The 22,192-nt window shown below is 52.0% G+C and overlaps 1 protein-coding gene across 11 annotated transcripts in view; it reads left to right on the plus strand.

The window, feature by feature from the left end:
• Nucleotides 1-4,597: 4,597 nt before the first annotated feature.
• SYT17 (synaptotagmin 17) overlaps nucleotides 4,598-22,192 on the plus strand; it is a 66,705-nt gene continuing 49,110 nt past the window's right edge. The window contains exons 1-5 of one of the 11 annotated variants that reach the window (XM_019753063.2): nucleotides 4,598-4,707; nucleotides 8,773-8,790; nucleotides 9,448-9,596; nucleotides 15,327-15,475; nucleotides 16,886-17,505. In XM_019753063.2, coding sequence (XP_019608622.1) covers nucleotides 15,328-15,475; nucleotides 16,886-17,505 — 768 coding nt within the window. In that variant the 5' untranslated portion in view covers nucleotides 4,598-4,707; nucleotides 8,773-8,790; nucleotides 9,448-9,596; nucleotide 15,327. The other 10 variants (XM_019753057.2, XM_019753062.2, XM_019753059.2 and 7 more) reach the window with 10 other exon arrangements.

Below are 22,192 nucleotides of genomic sequence, written 5' to 3' on the forward strand. Positions count from 1 at the left end.
TTCTTGAGTGCTTCTTCAGGGGCAGGAACTGTGCTAAGGGAGAGAAATAGGCTGCTCCGTGGAGTCTTCACCTCCAGGAAACAGTGGCTGTTAATATCTCATTCCCTGAGAAGGAGGCACTGCGGCTACAGATTAAATGTATGCTGGGGGGAAAGAAACCACTAAGTTTGAACTATGTGCTAACGCTTCATGTGCGTTTTTCTCGTTTGCCTTACCTTACACCAGCCCTGGGGAGGAGTATTATACCCATTCTGCGGGTGAGGAAAACTGAGGCTCCCAAGGATTGAGTGGATTGCCTGAGGCCACACAGCTATTCCGTAGGCAAGGCTGGACTAGGAGCCGGATCTCTTGCTGTCAAACCATACGGCCCCTGGTGAGAATGGAGATGAAAGGGGTCTGACTCTTAACCTGGGGTTACTTGGTTATGTCAGCCTGGGGATCATACTTAACAGGTGGCCGTCCTTTCTATTTCCAGACCAGTTGTTTAATTAGCTCGGAGACTTCTTACTTCTCGGGCATTCAGAAACACTGCCCAGGTTTACGGGCATAGCTAAAACAGGATCTAAATAGCATGTTCGGTGAAGCTATATAATTAAAACTAACTTAGGAGACAAATGCCATCAGCCTGTATGGCAGAAATAGAAAGTCACCTCATCAGATGTGCATTGCCTGTATAGATTCCACTGACTGCTTTTGCCGGTCTGGCGCTTTTTAATTATAATAGGTACCCTAAGGTCTGTGGTTTGCATCGCCACCTCCTAAGGGTCCTGCAGAGAAAACCATTATTATGTGCCTGCATCTGCCATCCAAAGCTGGGTCTTGGCGGGGAGAAGGTGAGAGGCCAGGCTCCTTTTATGCTATAGACTGAGATGAGCCCAGAAGTGCCACCAGGAGGTGACTGACGCCTTCTCTCCTGATCTTCAGCAGCTCAAGTGTCAGTCCCTGCTAGGAGGGACTGTGTTGCCCATTGGACATCTCCGCCTGGATGTTTCACAGCCACGTCGTCTTGGGCGTGTTGTTTTTGTCTCCCAGAATCTTTTTTAGAGAACCCGCTTCATCGTAGGTCCTTGTGGGATCACAGCTTACGTTGCCCACACATCTCTGATCACCTGGTCCAGGTAGACTCAAGGAGACTGCTGGGTTTTCTAGACACAGCGCTTGGTCCAGAAGGAGGCATGTGACCCAAGCAGGACCAATCAGCGTTTTTCCTTAAGATTTCATAAAGAGTCTGTCCTGCTTTTGGAGCATAAGCTGTTAAAAAACAAGCTCAAGGCCACGAGTGACCATTTTTCTGCTATGTGAGGCAAACCTAACTCTAGGGGGAAAAAATCCAGTTTTCAGAGAGAAACTGTGAAGAGGTGAGATATGGCGAGAGAAAGCAAGTCCTCGCGACATCAGTTGCATCCCTAAATCCAGCCATGCCTGTAGGATTTGCCCTTGGATTCCCAGTTATTGGGCCACCTTTGCTCAAGGTGGATTAAATTGGAGGTCTTTCAGGAACTCTAGATAACACACCTAGATAACATCATCGTATCCACACACCAAAGCCTAACTCCTCTGCCAGCAAATCTGCTTTCCTCTAGTTTCCCCTGCTTCCCACGACCTCATCACCGCCCATTCAGTTCCGGCCATTATTCACTGCCGTGACCTTAGTTCAGACACGCATCACTTCTTACCTGCATTGCAGCAATGGCCTCCTGCCTCCAGGCTTGTCTGCTCCATGCCCACAGACACACACACACACACACACACACAAACAGACACAATCTTTCTGAGCCTGATCCTTCCTGCCTTTCTATGGGGTAATTCCGAGGCGCCCAACATTTGGCCCCACCTCCCTCTCACGCCTCACCTGGCATCACCCTCCCCTGGCTCCAGCCAGGGAACCACTTGGCAGTTCCCACTCGCCCCTCTAAGCTAACACACATGCTACTTTTAGGGGTTCCTACTCCTTTCTGTGCCATGGACCCCCACCAGTCTGTTGAAGCCTCTAGACCCCATCTCAAAATAATGTTTTGTTAAATGATACAGTAGAATACATAAAATTATAAGGAAATTATATTGACAGAGTGATCAGAATAGTAAAACCAATATACTCGTATGTATGCTAATATATGTCCTTCTTCATTTATGCATTAAATAGAAAGAGCTAGTGGTGGGCCTCATAACTTATTTTCAAGCAGTAAAGAGTGTAAAAGAAATTTCAAGTTATTTGTAACAACTGTAATATGATATGAATATACGTGATTTCTATTGGTGACCAAATCCCAGGGAAGTACTAATATGGCTGCCTGACTTCATAATGAAAGGACATGCTGAATTTCAGGTAGAGGTTAGGGACAATAGAGATGTAAGTTTTTTCTTTTCTAAGTTCATGGACCCCCCAGAATTCTATCCATGGACCTGCCTGTGAAGCCCCATTGTTTTCTAGAATATCTCCCCATCTTTTGTTCTTTGGGGCTCAGCTTAATGTCATCCCCTCCAGGGAGCCTGCTCTGACCCTAAACACACTAGGTTGGGGCCCTCCTCTGTACCCCCACAACCATATGGCCCTTCTTCATCACACCACAAGTCCCAGGCAATTGCACACATTCGTCAGTCCCCTGGACTGGTGGCTTCTCCCCCGAGAAGTGTGAAGGTGACAGCTGCCTTTTCCAAACAGGCACAGCCTTGCTCTGAGTCCAGGTTACACCTCAAAGCCAGACTGCAGGTTTCTACAAAGGGCAGAGGTGGGGACCCCGAAATACAGTCTTGGAGCAACATCTGACCCTTCCCTGGTGAAGGGCTTAGAACTGACTTCCCGTTCATTGTTACATCCAAAGCAAGATGGCACCGCCATGAAGAGCTGGGCCTGTCCCTTTTCACCTGTTTACCTTGGGGAACTCACTTCCTCTCAGAGCCTCAGCCTCCTCATCTGTAAAATGGGACGAGACGATCATACTACCCACCTTGCAGGGCTCTCGTGAGGGTTTAAAAGAAGACATGTGCAGTGCTCAGCCCTCCATCCTAGTAATGACTCAAGAGTTAGAAGCATCCATAGTAGCCATAACTACCATCTATTTATTCATTCAGCAAGCATTTATTAAGTACCTGCTGCATGCCGGCTGCTTTACATACATGACAACATTTAATATCCTTAGAGGTAGGTTCTGTCGTCCCCATTTAAATAACCTCCTGTGCTTGGTAGTTCAAATCCTTAGGGATTAAGGTCCCAAACTAACCCTAAAGATTTCATCCCCCTCCACCCAAGACTCTGCACTGTGAGGCAGCCAGGTGAGTGGCTGGGGCAGGACTTGGTTTCGGGGTCTTTGAACCCCAGCTCTTCCGCGCCAGATACCCCCCGGGCAAGTTCCTTCGCCTCTGCATGCCTCCTTGTTTCTCATCTAAAGAGTGGGATAGTAATAGTGCCCACCTCACGGTTGTCAGAATGAAAAGATTGAATTGATGTGAAAGATTTCAAACCGTCTCTCAGGCACACGGTCTCATGGGAACCCGTGGCAAACCCTTCATGTCCCTCAGGTTCCCTCCGGGAGCCCCTGTCCCAGCAGGCACCCCTCTCCACCAGGCACCCCTTCCCATCAGTGCTGAAGAAACACTGGATACATACCACGAACTGGTAGGGGTTCCGACCGTGTGGGTTCCGAGGCCCCATGCTGCCAGCTGCCAGCTCTCATGCCTCTGTGAGTGGCTTTCCCCCTCTGCACCTCAGTTCCCTCATCTGTAGATTGGGGACAGTTGCAGCACCTCCCTCAGCAGCAGGAACAGAAACACTAAGTGCCCGCTCTGGCTGGACCCTCTGCTGGGTGTACAGGAGTGAGCCAGGAGAAGGAGCCGATGACATCGTGCTCGTTAATGTCGAGTCCAGCGGCTGCCGAGTTATAATATAAGCGCTCACCCTGGTACATGCCAGGTCCTGCAAAGGAAATACTCTATCACTCAAAACCTACATGTATGCTAGATGTTTACACAATATACATCACATCTTTTGCTTATTATTGCATTTATTCCCACAGAACAGCCCTGGAGAATAGGCAGGGCAGAGGTTTTACGCCGTTTGTACTGACACAAAGTGGCGCTGGGAGGTTAAGAGGCTGATAAACTGGTGACTGGCAACTGGAGATGGCTGGGCATCTCAGAAAGAGAACCGGCGGAGGGCAGTGTTCCACCTCAGATCCCTCAGTGGGGAGCCAGCCCCGGCCCTGCGGCCTTGGGATGGGAGGATCCGTGTGGAGTTGGCCTCCAGGCCCAAGCTCCACAGCCACGTGGGCCGGCTGTGGGGCGGACACGCCCTGGGGCGCAAGCTCGCTGGCGCGGAGCTTGGAGCGGAGCAGAGGCGCGCGCGACTCCCGACGCGACGCTGGGTGGCGCTGCCGCGCCGCCTCGCATCAGACCTGTTGCGCCCAGGGTACAACTCCGGTCGGTTTAGGGTAAAGGGGCGCTCGGTTGTCCCCGGGCGCCCCCTGCGAACCCGGGCCGTAGCACCCCCCTTGGGGTCCCTGACACCCAACCTTGACTTGAGGCTCCCATTCATTTGGCCTCTGCGTTCTTCACTGCAACAGTTCTAGGCGCGTCGGGTGAGGCGGGAATAAAGTTTTTCCAAGCTGGTCTGGAAGAGGGCTGGGTGAGGACCCTCCCAGCTCCAGACTCCATGGCCGGCTGGACTGTTGCCCCGTCGGCTTCACGGCCACCCTGGGAGCTCTGCTCTGGGTAGGTGCCAGGCCCCACGCGTGCGGGATGGACTGACCCGTGCACCGCCCCCTCCCACCCGCTTCCCCATCCCCATCCCCTCCCCCGCCTCTGGCGTGCACGGCCCCGCCGTCTCCGGCCCCGCCTGCGCTGGGGTCGCTGCAGTCCCTGCGGCTACCCCTGGGCTCCCTCCTAAGGCGCCCGGGCCTCCTTCCAGCCTGGGGAGCGCCTCGGGGGGAGCGCGGGACAGCAAGGGAGGCCGAGGCGGGGGCCCTGGGCACCCCAGCTCCCAACCTGCGAGGCGGCCCGGACTCCGGGAGCCGGCACGCTGGGAAAGGCAAGGACGGGGCGGTCGGCGGAGGGGCGGGCGCCGCTCATCAGCCACGCCAGTCACGTCTGGGGCCACCCGGCTGCCTTTTCTTCCTCTCCCCCTTTGCTCTCTCCCCCTCTCCTGTTGGCGAGGGCAAAGTGGCTGTGGCGGCGCTATGCCCGGGCCGGAGTGAGTCGCGCGGGCGAAAATGGCGTACATCCAGGTAGGGCTGAGGCTGGGGGGCCAGGTCCGCGGTGGGGGGGGCGCGCCCCCTTCGACCGTGAGCGCATGGAAGGGAGGGCATGCGGCTGGGCTCCCACAAACTTGCCTCGAGGAAAAAAAGGGTGCCCGAGGCAACCTGTGCGCCCTAAGAGAAGAGGCTGGGGTCCCCCCACCCCAGAATGAAGGGCCCCCTGCAGATTCTGCATGGGCTCCCTCGCCTTCTGGGGAGGGAATGGGGGTTGGGGCGGACTTTTCTCCCCACTACCCCTGCCCCCTCCTTTTGCACCCCACCCCAGGGGAGGGGCCGCGGGGAGGGCGGCCTGGGGCTCGCCAGCCACCGGGTCCGCCGGCTGCCGTTGCCGTGGTGACGGCTCCGGCTAATTGGCCGGCAGAGCGAGCCTGAGGCAGCTGTTCCGGCCAGGAGGGACAAGGACGTCGTCTCTCTTGGGCACTGGGTGCTGAGGGATTGGGGACATACCAGAGTCGTGCTGGTGGTGGTGGTGGGGCGGCCGATTACTTCAGGCCATTGCATTGGGGTTGGGAGTTGTGGACCCCCATCATCTGTAGGAAACTCCCCCAAGAATCCTTGGGCTGAAATTATTTCCAAGCATGTTGGGGGTGGGGGGTGGCTGCTTGACTAAGAGACCTTTCTCCTTAGTGCAAGGCTGGAAGTGGTGACAGGTCAGCGCCAAGGTCACGCAGTCAGACCCATTGAGCTGCTGATTCTGGGATGGGCTCCTCAGAGCCGGGCAGAGAAGACTACATGCTCCCACATCCAGGGTGCATCTGGGTTCACTTCTCTGCCCCTCGGCCACAGTTGGGGGGCTGCTGGTCCCCTAGTTCCCCTCTAGTTCACGCACCCCCTCCTCTTGTCCTCAGACTTTTCAGTCTGCCAGGAACTCCGTGCTCTGTCACCTGGCGTAGGCTCCTCGTCCTGTCCTGATACATTAGCTCCATTGGCTGCCCTTTCCTGAAACCCCAGGTCATCTTTTCAAGTTCATTGAAGGTCACACGTACTGTACACCCACTGTGTGCTGGATATTGTTGGCGGGACTATTCAACAGTCACTCAGACCGTTGGTGACCACCTACTATGTGTGGGCACTGGGTGTACAGCTGTGAAGACAGCCCGGTCCCTGCCCCTCAGAAGGCGCAGTCTGGTGAGACATGAACATTAGAACAGGCTTCTGTTGTTCTTAGTGACCACCTTCAGCACAGAGAAATTAGGTGGCTTGCCTCAGGCCACACAGCTAGCTGCTTAGGGGGTCATGGTGAGCTCTAAAGGGGGTGGTGGTGGCTGGGATGGGGGGGTTGTTAAGCGTGGCGTTTGAGTACGGCCTGGTGATGTTGGCTTAACTCCTAGCACAACTTCTAAACTTTGTCTGTAAAGGGCCAGATAGTAAATATGTTTTTCTTTGAGAGCTGCAAGGTCTGTCATAACCACTCACCTCTGACTGTGGTGCTGAAGAGCCATAGACAATAGTAAATGAGTGGGCGTGGCTGTGTCCCAATAAAACTTTATTTGTGGACACTGAAACTTGAATTTCATATATGTTGCATGAGTCAAGAAGTATTCATCTTCTTTCAACTGTTTTTCAACCATTTAAGAATGTACGAAACGTTCTTAGCTAGAGGGCCGTACCAAAATAGGCTGCAGGCCGGATTTGCCAACCCCTGTTCTAGAATGTCTGGGTTCTACTTCTTGTTTCTGGCTCGGATCAGTTCTCCTTGATGGGATGAAACATAAGAACCCAGTGGACCCAATGTGAGGAAAGCCTCAAGTCATGCCAGGGCGCCTCACCTGGGCCTTGAGAAGGCTGGGTGGTTGTTCCTTAGCCAGGGCCCGAGGTGGCCTTGTCTCTGCTCACCATGGTTTTATAAATAGTTCTCTTTCGATCACCACATACCTGGGAAACCCCTGAATGAAGGGAATGGGCATGGGTTGTTTTGAGAAAGCATCCCTTGATCCTAAGCGTTGTAAAGCGCTTGCTCTTGTGAGCCCCGCGAGGGCATATAGCCTTTTGCTGTTTTGTTCACTGCCGAAGCAGCTGGGATGGTCCCTGGTGCCTAGTAGGTGCCAGCTGGTGTTGGCAAACCACCTTGTTCTCAGAAGCCACTGAAAGGGTGCAGATATTTTTCTGCTGGGCAGCACACAAGCATTTTCATAGTCAATGTCCCAGCTTAGCCCTTCCACTAAAGAAAAGAGGTAACTGAGGCTCAGAGTGGCCCCCTGACTGGCCCACGGCACATGATTGGCCAGTGGTGAGGCCAAAACGAGCGGTTCTCCACTCAGCTCTTTGCGTGGCCCCCTAGTACCTCCAGGTCTTCTTCTAGTTTAAGTTTTGATTTTGGAAAAGTTTGTGATTAGTGCCTGAGACTTTGTTTCCCAAGCTGCAATCATTCCATTATACTTCAAGGATTTTGAATTTTTCCCAAGCTACATACCACCTGTACCGTTATTTACGTAAGTTTTTTTTTCTAAAAATGAACTCACTTTTTTAACTTTAAAAAAATATATATGAAAAGGAAACTTGATGTCACTACCACAGTAGAAAACTAGAATCACAATGTAAACAGGAGGCGACTGGGAAAAAGAAACATAATGAGAATAATGCCACGTTCTTAGCTGGAAAGGGCTTTCTCCAAGGCTCAGCCGGGTCTTCTCTCTGTGTAAAAAGGAAGAGGTGGGGGGAGATTTGCAAGTGTTAGAAAGATGTTAACATACAGTGGTACACAATTGAGTCTGTCTCCTTGCAAAAGAATTGAAAAAGACAATGACTGTCTCTGTCTTGATTCAAGTTCTGAGTTCAAGTTCCTCCTCAGTGCATCTCAGGGCTGTGTCCCAGGCTAGGATGCGGGCTCGGCCTAACCTACCTGGCTTACTTGGCCTATTTGGGAAGCCATCAGCTCTTCCCTGGAAGAGGGGAGGGAACCTGTGCCTCGGGAACCTGTAAGAAGACTGGGTGGGAGGTGGGGCCAAAGAAGGGAGGGAGCCCCTCCCTCCCCGAGGACCCGATTATGGCTTCCTTGTCGGCTGGCTCCCTCTTATTTGTGGGTGGTCATATGAAGCTCCCCACCATCACCATTGGAGCAGAATTGGAAGGTAGGGCCTCCAGGAGGGTGGGGGAGCCGAGTCGCATTCACTCGGTGTCTGCTCGCACGTTAGCTAGTCATGTCCTTTGGAGGTTGGCTACATGGCTATTTCTATATGGGAAGGTTTGCTCTTCTGAAGTGTGGTTGCCTTGGCTAGCATGACTGTCTGTCCGCCTGCTCTGATTCATAACACCATACGGTGTAAATCAAACCGAAATGCTCAAGTTTCCCATGTATTCGGCGTTGGTTAGCCAGCGGGCTGCCAGCAGCCCTGGAGATAGCAACACCTTGTTAGGAAGTCACCTCCCTTCCCAGGATGGTAAGTGGAAAGATCCAGGGCTTTTTTTTTCTTTTTCTTTTTTGAGTTGCTGGACTATTGCTAAACTGGTCTTGTCTCTCTCTTTTTGTCACTTCCTCACCCCGTACATCCCGTGGCCTCATCATGGATCTCTAAAAGGGCAGTTGGAACCTTTAAACGAGGTGGGTTAATTCTGTGATTCGTTTGGTCTGGCTTCTAATCAAGAAACGCTTGCCTTTCGTTTTGGAGTCTCATGTGAGGCTGTGGGGAGTATTGAATATTAAACAATAACCAGATGTTGCTAATGGCGTGGTTTCCATGCCTGTCTGTGGCAGGGAGATCCCGGTGAAAAGACACTAGTTGACAAGCTAGGTTTCCCTCCCCACCCCCCACTTATTCCATTTGATTCTCTCTGCTTTCATGTCGCTGAGATTCGTTCTTAAAAAAAATATTTCTGTTTTCCTTGCAAGAAGGCAGAGTCCTACTCCTTCCTGTTTCGGGAACATACTGTGTAGCCCTCATGATGTTGAATACACCGCCCACATGTCAAGCAAGACTTTCCCATAAACTACAAAAGAATCTACCTGCAAATGTTTTGCTTGCTGTTAACGGCCCCGGCGGCGAGATGGTGTTTGCCATCTTTGTGCCTGCAGTTGGTAAATAGAAGTGGAAAACATTGTGTTCCAAGCGTTTACAGCCGAGACAGACCTCCTGCATGTCATTTGTCACCAGGGATGGGCTGCTTGTAATTCGGGTGTTTTTCCTCTTCCTCCTCTCCACCCTTCCCTCTCGCGTCCCCTCTCCCCCCCTCCACTGCCCACCTCCCCCAATGGCCTCAGGGTTTTCTTTCTAGAATCTCGGATCTGCTGCTATGCAGATGGACTTGCCGGCACTGCTGTCAGAAGTGCTATGAGGCCAGCTGTTGCCAGTCCAGTGAGGATGAAGTTGAAATCCTGGGACCTTTTCCTGCCCAGACTCCTCCCTGGCTGTAAGTGAAACTGTTTGAACGCGCTCGATTGCAATCTCAAGACCTTTCTTCTCTCAGTTTCTGAGACGGGGTCTGGGCCATGGGAAGCAGGATTTGGGCTATGGTGGAGGGAAAGGCAGTTTCCCTGGACCTCTTCGCTGCTGATGGGGACATACTCTGTGCCTCTCGCATGGTTTGGCAAGCTGGTGAGACCAGCTGGGGGTGGGGCTTCAGTTTAGCTGGTTTCACATCTTCTGAGATGTGGAGTGTGTAACGCTAAGCATGTGGGCACTTTTAATCACGCTGAGTGCCATTCCAAGCGGGAAAAGAGATGTGTGAGCATCTACAGTCTTCGGGGGATGTCCAAACTCTAAAGGTTTCTGTCCAAGTCAATATGACAAATTGTCCTAGCACCTGAACCCCGCTTGGCATGTAGTAGCTGCTCAGTAAGCATTAGTTGCACGGAGAGGTGGATGGAATGAATAACCAAGGCATTTCTGTCGCTCTGACCAAGAGCTTCAGAAACAGGGAAGCCAAAAGCACCTCCAGGCTCCATCCTGTCCTCCAACGCTGTTTATGTTCTCTCTGGCATCTTTCATTTCATCTCCAATTCGTTCTCCTCCCGCGCCTGCATACTTCTCCATCTGCCAGCCGCTCAGATATTTTGGGAACGCAGTTTTGAAGCTTCTCGGCCACGTGTCTGGTCCACCCCTCTGTGGCTGGCAGAGGACCGCGACCAGAGAGTCTGGGCTGCGTCTAGAGGGTCAGCACCTGGGAATCATCGAGTGCCACTTGTGGAGGGGGAGGCTCAGAGAGGGAGAGAGACATTGCAAAGGCCCAGTGCTGGAGCCTCAGCTAAATCCTTGGGCTGAGAGTCCAAAAGCCTGTGGCACCCCATCTTTCCCTCCATATCGGGAGTCATGCCTCAGTCCTCTCATTTTCTTTTCTTAGAAGCAAGTGTCTAATATTTTCAGAACAAGCTGGTTCTGTGGCAGGCTCTGTGGTTTCAAATCCTATTTCTCCTACTTTTATCTAGGTCTGTGACCTTGGGCAAGTTGCTTGATCTCTCTGTGCCTTGATTTGCCATCTGTAAAATGGGGATGATAAAAATAATGGTATTTATGTCATAGCATTGTTGTGGTGGTGACGTGAATTACTGGCACATGGAAAAGGACTGAAAAATGCTTGACACCTGCTTGGCTATCCAAAATGCAATTCTTTTGTCCCCGTTTTGGTCTCGGTTTCCTCATCCTTAAAGCGGGAACAATAATGGCAGTCATTTTATAGGGTTGTTATTAAGACTCATGAGAATGCACATAACGTGCTTAGCACAGCAGTAAGTATTCATTTCTCTCATTACTAGGTATTGATAGTCTTTGACTGGATGTAAAGGCGATGTTTAGGCAACCCCTTCCGTTAGTCGCCAGTGGGAGCCTGAGACCTGCAGGTGTGTGCAGAGCTGCCGTGTTTGGTGACTCCATCTCATTTGTCAGGAGCTTATTCCCACTTCCCACGGCCCTTGGTGGTGGAGGTTGGCCTCACCCGGTTCTTTAAAGCCAACTCATATGCGTGCCAGCTCCATGAGGGCAGGGGCTTTCGTCTGTCTGGTTCACTTCCAAAAATAGTTGTGGGCCAGCTGACTAACCGCAGGCAGCAGCTGCATCCGGAAAGTGCCAATCATCCCGTCGAAAAGTTCATCTCGCTGTCTTTGCTGTTTGTTTCCCACAGGTACTGTGGGATCCACAGGTTAGATAGAGTCCTGTTACTGTGCTCAGGGGACTTAAAATCTAGCAGAGGCAGTAAGGTGGGTACTGAAGTCCAGTCACCCCCTAAAGTGCGTTCACTTCCTGCACACCCACAGGACCGTCTTGCATAGAATTTTTTAATGGAAAAATCCAGGGGGAATGGCTTCAGGTGTAGCTGGATCCAGGGGCTCAAATAATATCGTGGGTATGCACACCTGTCCTCTCTCTCTTTTTTTTTTCTGTTACTTTCTTAACAGCAGCAGAAACACCGGGAAAGCCTCTCATTGTCCTGGCTCGGGGTAAATGTGCCAATCACTTGATCCAGTTGTTTTTGCCTGGAGGGAATGGTGCCAGGGTCATGGCTGGGTGGCCTGACCATCCTGGAACCAGGGAAATGGTCAGTCCCACCTGAAACACATGAATTAGGCTATTAGAACAGGGGTTGGCACACTTTTCCTGTAAAGGGCCAGACTGTAAATATTTCAGCCCCATAGACTTAGTCTCTCTTGCAACTACTTGCTTCTATCATTGCGGAAGCAGCCATAGAAGGACAATACGTCAATGAATGGGCCTGGCCGTGTTCCCCTAATACTTGATTGACAAACATCAGGCAGTGGATTTGGCCCTGTAGTTTGCTCACCTTTGTCATGGGCAGTTTGGGTACCGTAACCGGGATCCAGGGCAGACAAACTTGACAAATGGACACGACATCCAGGAAGGATGGGGTGAGGGGTGGGTCACAGACAATGAACGTGCAAGCTCAGCTCGTGCGGGGCCTTGGATACCAGGTTAAGGAATTTGGATTTTCTTCCGAACCAGTGGAGACCCCAGTGGACGCTGAAGATTATGGATGGGTCTCTGATGTTGGGTGTTACAGGTGCATTGTCACTGAGCTGGATGACAGTTGTGCTTTGCCCAGGCTGCAGGCCCTTTGTGTAAGCAGAGGACTCTTTCTGGCGGCAAGGGGTGCGACCCTCAGGGGAAACACTTTGGGCTTTGCTACAAGCAGAGAAGTGGGCTGGAAACTTCGCGGCAGAGCCAACACACCACACAACTTCAGGAGGTGCCATTCACTAGGTGCTTAAAATGAATGACACTACCTAGAGTTGTGCAGTCTGCAGCCTGAACAACTGTACACGACCTTTGTGCTTCCCAGGATGAACCAGGCCTTCCTTGAATCCTGGGCAGCCCTTACTGCATTTTTGGCACTCGACACAATGTAAAATGTTAAGAGAAACCTGTAAAGGGGAGGCGGGTTAAATCATTCAGAAAGCGAATTTACAGCTTGGGCTTTCCCCAGATTTATTTACCGAGTGGGCAGTTGCATGTTATCAAACAGGCAGGAAGTAGAAATGTCAAGTGTACAGGCTTTGCAGTGCCCTTCGTACTGTGACATTTGAGTCAAGAAGCACAGGACATGCCTCCAAGATGAGCTAGCCCTTTGGGTATGTGATTTTGGGGGGCACCATTAATCGTCACATATGCTTCTGTCGTGAGGGTTCCCAGCTTGTTTTGGCTGGGCTGGCTTGATGAGGGTCAGGAAACCTGGACAGTCTGATGGCTCCTTTTGGGGCAATGCCAGAAAGCCCCTCACTGAAGAGTGATAAAAGTCAGGTTATTTGTCCAACAAGCACGTGTTGAGTACCTACTGTGTACAAAGCTCTGCAGGCCTTGCAAGGGTGCCCAGCTCACAAGTGTGGCCCTGGGATCCGGAGTCCGGGATTACTCGGCCCACTTGGGGTTCTACCCTTTAAAAGTGGTGCCAATTCATTATCCATCCTCCCCCACCCACCCAGGGCTTCCATTTCCCCACCTCTAAAGGGGAGCAGGGATTTTTGTAAGGGTGAAATGAGATGGCTTGGTTAGCACTTAGCACAGTACCTGTCAAATGGTAGGTGCTCGGCACCTGGTACCTTTGATTCAAACGTAAGTACGGATCTCACCATGAAGTGTACCCTGGTGTGGGAGGGGTGACCAGACGTGCACTCAGCTCTTTGTGACACAAGATGAATCAGATGAGAACCACAGAAGAACGCATTCATACATTCGTTCACTCACTCACTCACTCACTGAGAAGGTAAATGGGGAACGCCCCAGACGTGCCAAGGTCCGTGCTAGGGCAAGGTCGGCAGTGGGGAATGAGACACTGTCCCCCACATGGAGCTGCGGCTTGGTTTCAGGTGCAGAAGAGGGGCAAGCAAGCCCCCAAAAAGATGAGTTATGTGCAATGTTGGCAAGAGAAAAAGAAAAGTACATGGATAAGGTCTGATGGGGATGGGAGGAGGTGACAGGGACAGGGTGGGGCCTCTCTGAAGAGGTGCTGTTGAAGCTGAGACCTGAATGATGAGGAGGAACCAAGACTGGAACAGCATTTGGGCAGAGGGAACAGCATGGCTCAGTGTGTTGGAGGAAGGGCACGAAGGCCTGGCCGTTGCAGAGAAGGCAGGAGTGGCTCAGCCATACACGTACTGTCTGAGAGGACACAACCAGGGTTTTGGGGCGATGGCGTTTAAGCTGATCCTTCAAGGCTGGATGGGACTTCACAGGTGGAGGTGACAGCCACAGAGGTGTGACAGCCGGGAAACAGGCCATGCAGGGTGGCTGTAGCGTTTGGCTCTGTTTTCCTTGGAAGATGCTGCTGCTTTTATTTAAGGGAGAGCGAGAAGAATGATTGGTACAGTGTGGCCCCATTTCTGTGCCCTCCCCTGCTGTTTGCCCCCTACATTTCACCTGCTGCACTGACCTATCGGCCAGGAACAGGAGGCAGGCAAGGACTGCATTTCCCCCCTTGTAACACGCCGGGTGTTGTCCTCCCTGTGACCCTTGTATTGCTTTGGGAGAACATCAGATCTGTCTTATTTCGTGCTCAGGATGCATCTGAAGACCTCATAGAATTTGAACTTGGATTTTTCAAGACTCGTTTCCCCGCAGGCTTGAATGTCAAGTTAGGTGGATGCAGTCTCAGAACGAATCAGTCTACTGCTGTGATAGCTTAGGGACGTGTTATTAGCAGCATCCATCTCACGGCCACTTTGCCAGCTTTTGTTCCCTCCCTCCAGCATCCTAACCCAGCCTTATGAACATTGGGGGAATAAGCCCCCTCTGCTGTGATATAATAATACCAGCTGAAATGTATTGAGCAGCTGCCTGTGGCATACCAGGCGCTGTCCTAAGCATTTTACATGTGTGAACTCATCCAGTGTTCACAGCAACCAGGTAAGGTGGGTACTGCTATTCCCATTTTACAGATGGGGAGAGGGAGGCAGAGAGAGGAACGGACTTGCCCAAGGTGACCCAGCCAGGGTTCCAACCAAAGTTTGTGCTCTTAATTACTCCCCTGGGTCTCCCCACCCCGCAACCCAGTGCTTTTCATTTTTTCAGCATTTCTCATGCTCATTGGGAGCACATTGGATCATGCCTGCTGCTAATTCACAGCCGTTTCTTCACATCGAGCTATTGTTCTTAAATCATTGACTCTCAGGGCCATTTTGTAGCTATAGCGCTGCCACTCAAAGAACCTTGCGCGACATAGGTCATAGGATATGTTTCTGAAAGATGTTGAATTGTAGACACAGGGACTGTTGAAATGAGCAGGGCGTTTCTCACCAAAAGTCACTCACAAAAGTTGGGACGCACTTAAACAGCCATATGGTTCCTTCCAGACTGAGGATTGACAGGTCTCCTCTTAGCCAAAGTGACGCCCCCGTGTGGCCATATCCTGAATACCTTTCAATATCCCTTCCCTCAGCCCCAGCTTTGAAATTATGCAAATTCTTGACAGATTGTTCTAAATTGCGAAACCGTCATTCATATCATTTCACATTTTGTGCACAAAGCAAGACGTTGTTGAGAGTTTACGGTTACCACACTATTTCAACTTTGTATCATTCTACGTTGCATAAACTGGGTGGGACAGCTGTTTCGTCATGGGTCTGTCCTCCAAAGGACAGAGATGCCAGCCCCTGGGGGTTCTTTGACAGCCATTGAGACCTTTCCCCTCCCGTAGGATGACCAGCCGGAGCAGTGACAAGGATGGGGATTCTGTCCACACAGTCAGCGATGTCCCGCTGACCCCACGTAGCAACTCTCCGGATCGGAGATGCTCGTCCTCAGACACGTCTAAGTCCACGTACAGCCTGACCCGAAGGATTTCAAGTAAGCGTCTCTGCTGCGATTGCCCGGGGTCCTGGCTCCAACAGTGTGTGCTGCTCAGCCTCCGTTCAAAGTCCGTGGATTCAAACCCCATTAGCCGGGTCTCCAGGGCAGGGGAGGAGAGCGGCTTCCGCACACACTTGGCAGCACCCCCCAGGGAAGCGGTGAGGGACAGGGTGGTTCCCTGGTGGGGTGGAGCGGGATGACAGAGCAAGACTGCGAGACTGACAGTGTGACGAGAGGACATTGCAGCTGATTTCTGCTGAGTTCAGTCTGCAGCGATCGTTTTAACTGATTCTTGTTTTTCCTGATCACATTTCATTGAATTGGCTCAATTGGTTGACATTGTCAGCATATATCATGTCAGGCCCTGAAAGGCGAGTGTTACCATGTTTACAGCAGGGCTTGCAAATCCACTGGCTCTAGGGGCCAGGCGGGTTGTGTCAGTGGCTGAGTGAACAGGGTTGCATAGGGACACATATCACCCTAATGGCAGCTGACTCTACCTGGAGAGTCGCTAGGGGTGGGGACTGGCCAACAGGGAAGTTACTGCCCCATTGAAGGGGCAGCTGCTACTCAGCTCTAGCCATGTGGGATCGTGGGCCCAGCACTGCCTGATGTTTCTAAAGCGAAACTGGCAATCTGGGTTGTTATATGAAGCTTCCTGACTTTTAAACCCCAACAAAATGTATCTATGGTAGCAGTTGGCCCACAGGCCACCCCGTTTGTCCCCTGTGATGTGAGCATATGTGTTTGAGCAAATGGGAGGAGGAAGGAGGGTAAAGCCCAAGGACTCCCTGAATAGGGTCCTTGAAGAAGTACAATAATAGCTACTTTGAGGCAGGTGCCGTTGTTGGCTCCATTTCACAGATGAGGAGGCTGAGTCCCAGAGAGTGTAAAGAATGTGCCCAGGGCCACATGGCTTATTACTAGTGAGTCACTAGGTCACGAGCAAGTAGCTGAGTTGGATTTTGACCCAGGTACTCTGGCCCCCGAGTCCACTCTGAAAATGGAGGCCGTGAAGGGTAAGGGTTAGAGTCAAGACTGGGCCCATCCTGGCTCCTCTTTCTGGTTGTGCGACCTTTGGCAAGATACTTCACGTTTCTGTTTCCTCGTCTGTAAGATTGGGGGGGATGGTCATCGGCGAGCACCTGTGACGATGAGGTGACTTGATAGGTGCAATGCATTTAGAGCAGTGCGTGGCGCTTAGCTGCGCTGGTGACGGTGACGGAGCGCACGGGGCCGTCATGCCGCCGCCGCTCAGCATAAATAGCGTTTCAAGGTGTGGGGAGCAGATGGCGCGGAGCGCGGCGATGCAGAGCGGCCGGTGCCACAGTCTGGGAAGCGCTGCCAACTGACGCCGTGGCGCAGGTTCGGTCCCCGAGTTCACTGTGGTTTCTGGCGCCTGTTTAGGTCTCGAGTCCAGACGGCCCAGCTCCCCGCTCGTGGACATTAAACCCATCGAGTTCGGTGTGTTCGGCGCCAAGAAGGAGCCCGTCCAGCCGTCGCTGCTCAGACGGACCTATACCCCCGACGACTATTTCCGCAAGTTCGAGCCCCGGCTCTACTCCCTGGACTCGAGCGGCGACGACGTGGACTTCCTGACGGACGAGGAGATCTCGTCCAAGTACCAGCTGGGCATGCTGCACTTCAGCGCCCAGTACGACGTGCTGCACAACCACCTGACCGTGCGCGTGATCGAGGCGCGGGACCTGCCGCCGCCCGTGTCCCACGACGGCGCGCGCCAGGACATGGCGCGCTCCAACCCCTACGTCAAGATCTGCCTCCTGCCCGACCAGAAGAACTCGAAGCAGACGGGGGTCAAGCGCAAGACGCAGAAGCCGGTGTTCGAGGAGCGCTACACCTTCGACATCCCCTTCCCGGAGGCGCAGCGGCGGACACTGCTGCTCACCGTGCTGGACTTCGACAAGTTCTCCCGCCACTGCGTCATCGGGAAGGTGTCCCTGCCGCTGAGCGACGTGGACCTGGTGAAAGGCGGGCACTGGTGGAAGGCGCTGATCCCCAGTTCGCAGGTAAGGGGGGAGGGTGTGCGGTGTCTTCTCTAGGGCTTCCGTAGGAAAACCAATGGGTTTTTTTCATTTTACTATTTAAAAAAAAAAAAAAAAAAAAACATTTTTTTTCTTTTCCTTTTTTTTTTTTGCGCGTTTTTAAGACTTTTTGTTTTGAAATAACTTTCAACTTACAGGACGTTTGCAAACACGGTACAGAGAGTTCCAGTGTACCGTTCGTTCATCTAGCAACCCCCGTGATAAATCTTCACAACCAGAGTGTAAGTGATGCTGGGACAGTGACGTTGGCAGCTGAACTGCAGACCTGACTCAGTTTTCACATGCACGTGTGTGTGTGTGTGTGTGGGGTTCTGAAATTGTATCACATATTAATATATAGATTCATGTAACCACCACCCCACTGGGAGCTTTCTGGCCATTGGTTCTGGGTTATTTAATAAGCAGAATGATTGTCCGGGGTATGAAGCTATCCGTCATTCTGACTCTCAGAAATTGCTACAGGAAAAATAAAATGAGGCCTGAAGAACAGGATGGTAGGTGGATGCTTTTCAGGAAGATTGTGACATTGGCTTCCTTCCCCTTCCAGCCCAGGGACATGCCATTGGCTGTGTGGGGAGCCACCCACGGACCAGACTTTCTCTCCAGGGGGCTGTTAGAGCCCCCCCCTTGGGCAGTCTGTGGGTGCAACGATGTGGGAGTCCCAGGGAAGGGAAAGACCCGGCCGGTGTAGCCCATCCCCACTGGGGACAGCAGTCCTGTGTGATGGAGGCGGGGTTACTTTGCATCAAACACACCAAGGTGTTTCTCAAAGCTGAGCTCTACTGCCTAGGGATTTGGTGACCCAGCGTCACATTTGGGGTGCAGGTTTCAAACATGAGGACTGGAGGGGCTGTCCCACTGTTAGAGAGTGTGTGAGGGAGAGAGACCTCAAAGATAGGTTTGCCTGTCTCTTTGTTTGGATTCCCCGTGAAGGAGACCCTGAGGCAAGGGAAGTCATTTATTAGGAAGGTGACACCAGAGGACACACCAGGAGGAAGTAGGGATGTCACATAAAGGACACATTATTGGGCTGGTACCACTGGGGGTGACTGGAGCTGAAACCTGCTGGGGAAACTGGGTTCCGGCGTCACACTTGCGCCCAAGAGTCTTTCCACCTGAGGGACAGGCAGCTGGGGTGTTTCTACGCCAATTCCTGTCAGCCATAAGATGAGGGCTGCTGGGGAATGCGCACATCCACGCTGGCATTTCTGGCCTGTTACTCTGGCAAATAAAGAGACCTTTGATATTCACAGAGGCAAAAACGTGCGTTGGCTGGCAGTTGGACATGGGCCCGTGTGTGCCGAAGTGGTCAGGGCACAGAGGTGGTGGGCAAGGTGTTGCAGCATCTGCTATAGCCCCAAACCTCCTTCCCATCTCATGATCAAGATATAAGGGGGCTTTTCCACGTCTCCTTCTTAATATTTGATGTCACTGGGTTTTCAACTGTCAAGACACTTAGAGTTGAAAGAGGCAGACCCACCCGACAAAATAAATTCTGTGTGACCAAACTGCATTCTTCACATCAGTAGAAGGTCCCGGAAACACAGAGAGTGTGGACCCCCCACACCGTGTTTCCTTTAGCTCGGGCTGAAATGCCTGGACTAATAGTGCAGTTGGACGTCTTGGTAGGGATTTGAGATACATGGTATATGCATTTGTCAAACTCCTCTGCTACACTTAAGGTTTGTGCATTTCATTGAATATAAATTTTATCTGGAAAAAAAGAGCCATAAACAAATACTAAATTCTGGTTAATGATACGCCTGCTGAAGTGTTTAGGGGAAGTGTATTATGTCTGCAAGTGACTTTAAAATGTACTCAAAAAAGATTGACGGTACGTGAGGGAGCAGATACAGCATATTTCAAAACTACTAATTTTAGAATTACTGATATTAACTGTTCATTGAAGAATCGAGGTGATGTATGAAAAGGGGTTCACTGTACAGTTCTTTTCAGCTTTTCTGTATTTGACAATGTTCACAGTAAAATGTTGGGGAGGTAAAGAGAGAAGGAAGCAGAGGCGCCAGTTAGGGGTCATTTGCTGCTGCGGTTGTCTAGGTGGGAGGTCGTGATGGCCTGCTGCCAGGTGTCAGGTGAAAGAGGACACAGGTGGCTGGTTTCAGGACCAGGAATAGCCCTTATGTAAACAAGGGCCGTCAGACAGAGTGGGGACTTCCGCTGTCATGCCGCTGTTCCTGTGACCATGGGGGTTCCCAGACCTCAGCCTCAGTGCCCTAAGTCTTGAGTGAGTATGCACTTTAGCGAATGTGCTAGAGATAGGATTCTAATACAGGCGAACTGTGGACCTCATTCTGAGAAACATAGGGTGGCCCTTGGAAGGCAGGAAGGGTTTGGCTGTTTGAGCTGGACGGATGGGTGTGAAGCGTGACCTGCCACTCACTGGTGGGTGTTGCAATAGCTGAATGAGGTGGCGTGGCTGCTCGAGTCTCAGGACAGGCTGCCATTGGGATTAGGTGTGATGGAGCCTTTGGGGGCAGAGCAGACTCCGGGGACGTGCTCTTAGAAGTCCTTTAGGGATCATTCTGTGTCACGTGGGGTGGAGTATCTTTTATTACCAAGCCAGATTCCCCATGGAGAAGGAATGTTTGATTTGAGCCCAGAAGAAGAAAATGTGTTTAGTCAAAAGTGATATTTGCACACCAGAATGCTGAATATTTATGTTTTGGAAAATTGCTTTAACCTGAGATTTGCTCAGTCCAGAGAAACGCCCGTTAGACCCTGGATGCCTGGAATTCGGGGTCCTACGGCTTGGGAGGTGAAAGCTGTGTGTGCTGTGTTTGCCAAGTGAGATTCAGAGACAGTGGCAGTAAAGGTTTTCTGGTACTCACCACATACCAGACCCTGGGCTGCGTGCAATACTCACGTTACCCTACCAGATGGATAGTCATGGCACCTATACCTTATAAATGGGGACCCTGAGGCTCAGAGAGGTTAAGAAACTTGCCCTACGTTGCACAGCTGGAATGGGGACTTGAACCTGAGACTAATTCCAAACCCACACCTATAACTGCTGTGAAATGATCTATTCCGGAGACAGTGCTGCCTGAGGACTTTGTAAATGGATCTCCCCCAGGTGACTCGAGCGTGAGAAGACTGTATTTTCCATCAGTATGTCCACGTTTATATAAATATGTCTCTTGCTTTCTTCCACCTTTGGAGCCACAGCCCTAGAAGGCTTCTGCGTTTGCTCGGAGACTGTCTTCTAGGAAAGCCTTCCAAGTCTGGGGACTGTTCCCGCGGCTCTGCTCAGGAGCACCGAATTGGCTGGACTTTGGGAAATGGCCAAAGGCCAGTCCCGTTTGGTAACCAAGACAGGTGTCGGGGTGGGAACCACTGTTTTCACTGGGGAGTAGAACAAAGAATTTCATGACTTTGAGGTAAAGAGACTGACTTTCTTGGTTAAAACTGACAGAACCCATCTCAAACTCGCTTTGGCCGAAGCAGAAGGTCCGTGGTCGTGTGGGCTCCTGGCACCACTGGGTCTGTGGCTCCCGTTGAGCCCTGGGAATCCTTGTCAGCCGGCATGTTCCTCAGCTCCGCTTTCCTCTGTCACCTTTCTCTCAGGAAGGTCCTACAAGTGGAGAGAGAGCTTCTCTTCCAAAAGTTCCCAAAGTCCCAGGGAGGGTGCTCATAGGCCTGTCCTCCTGTGAGTCCCATCCTTGTCACATCCATGTTTCAGCCTGTCATCACCACTGCAGGCCCAGAAGTGGGCAGGAGTGTCTGTAAGAAGGTTTAGGAGCAGGAAAAGCGAATGTCTCCTTATTTAGCTGCCGTGGCTACAGTTCTCTTTGTTCTTCTTGCCATTTCTCTGGCTGACGTCCCCACTGAAGGACCTTGGCAGGCAGGGTTCACGCTGGCCCTAGTGACAGACACATGTCAACTCTGTGGAAGGTCTGGGCAGTGGGTGGGGGCTGCCCTGGCCCTGGGAGTGTGTCCCATGGTTTCTTACTATTGGGGTCCTTTCACCAGGAGAGCAGCTGTCAAGAATGGGTCCTGGTCAGGTGGCCCAAACTCAGCTACCTCCTCTGGGGCCCACTGACCCATGGGAAAGTCATCTGTCATCCTAGATTGGACTCCCCTAGAAATAGACCCTGAGACCAAGATTTGAGTGCAAGTATTTTATTTGGGGGGTGAGGCCAAGAAAAACCAGAGGGAAGCGGGGGAAATGAGACCTATAATACAGAGCGTGCTGTCAGGCAGGTGACCGCTGGGGGCAGCTGGGTGGTGGTCCTCCCCGGCACTGACGGTAGCCGGCCCGAGGGGTGAGGGGCTGTGGTGTTTACTCACCAGCTCCCAGCAGGCACAGGGCAAAGGAAGCTTCCAGAAGCCTTGAATTCCTCAGGCTCCCCCAGCCGGCCTCATGGGCACGAGGAGAGACAACTCTGGTGGCCAGAGAGACTCCTCAGGACACGGGGTGCCGGGCTGGCAACAGGGAGCTGGGCAAATCCAGTGGTCACATGGTCAGGACTGGGGTTGGGGCGGCACCTTCAGCGTCGCCACACTCAGTCTTGCCGCCTCCAGGGCTCCGACTGCAGTGTCTTCCATTGTCTCCCTTCTCTCTGCTGGCCTTGTCCCTCCATTGTCCTCTGTTCAGGAAGGTGCAAAGCAGATGAGAAGGTTCCGTGGCTCA

This window comes from Rhinolophus sinicus, linkage group LG18 (assembly GCF_036562045.2).
Source record: "Rhinolophus sinicus isolate RSC01 linkage group LG18, ASM3656204v1, whole genome shotgun sequence".
NCBI lineage: Eukaryota > Metazoa > Chordata > Mammalia > Chiroptera > Rhinolophidae > Rhinolophus > Rhinolophus sinicus.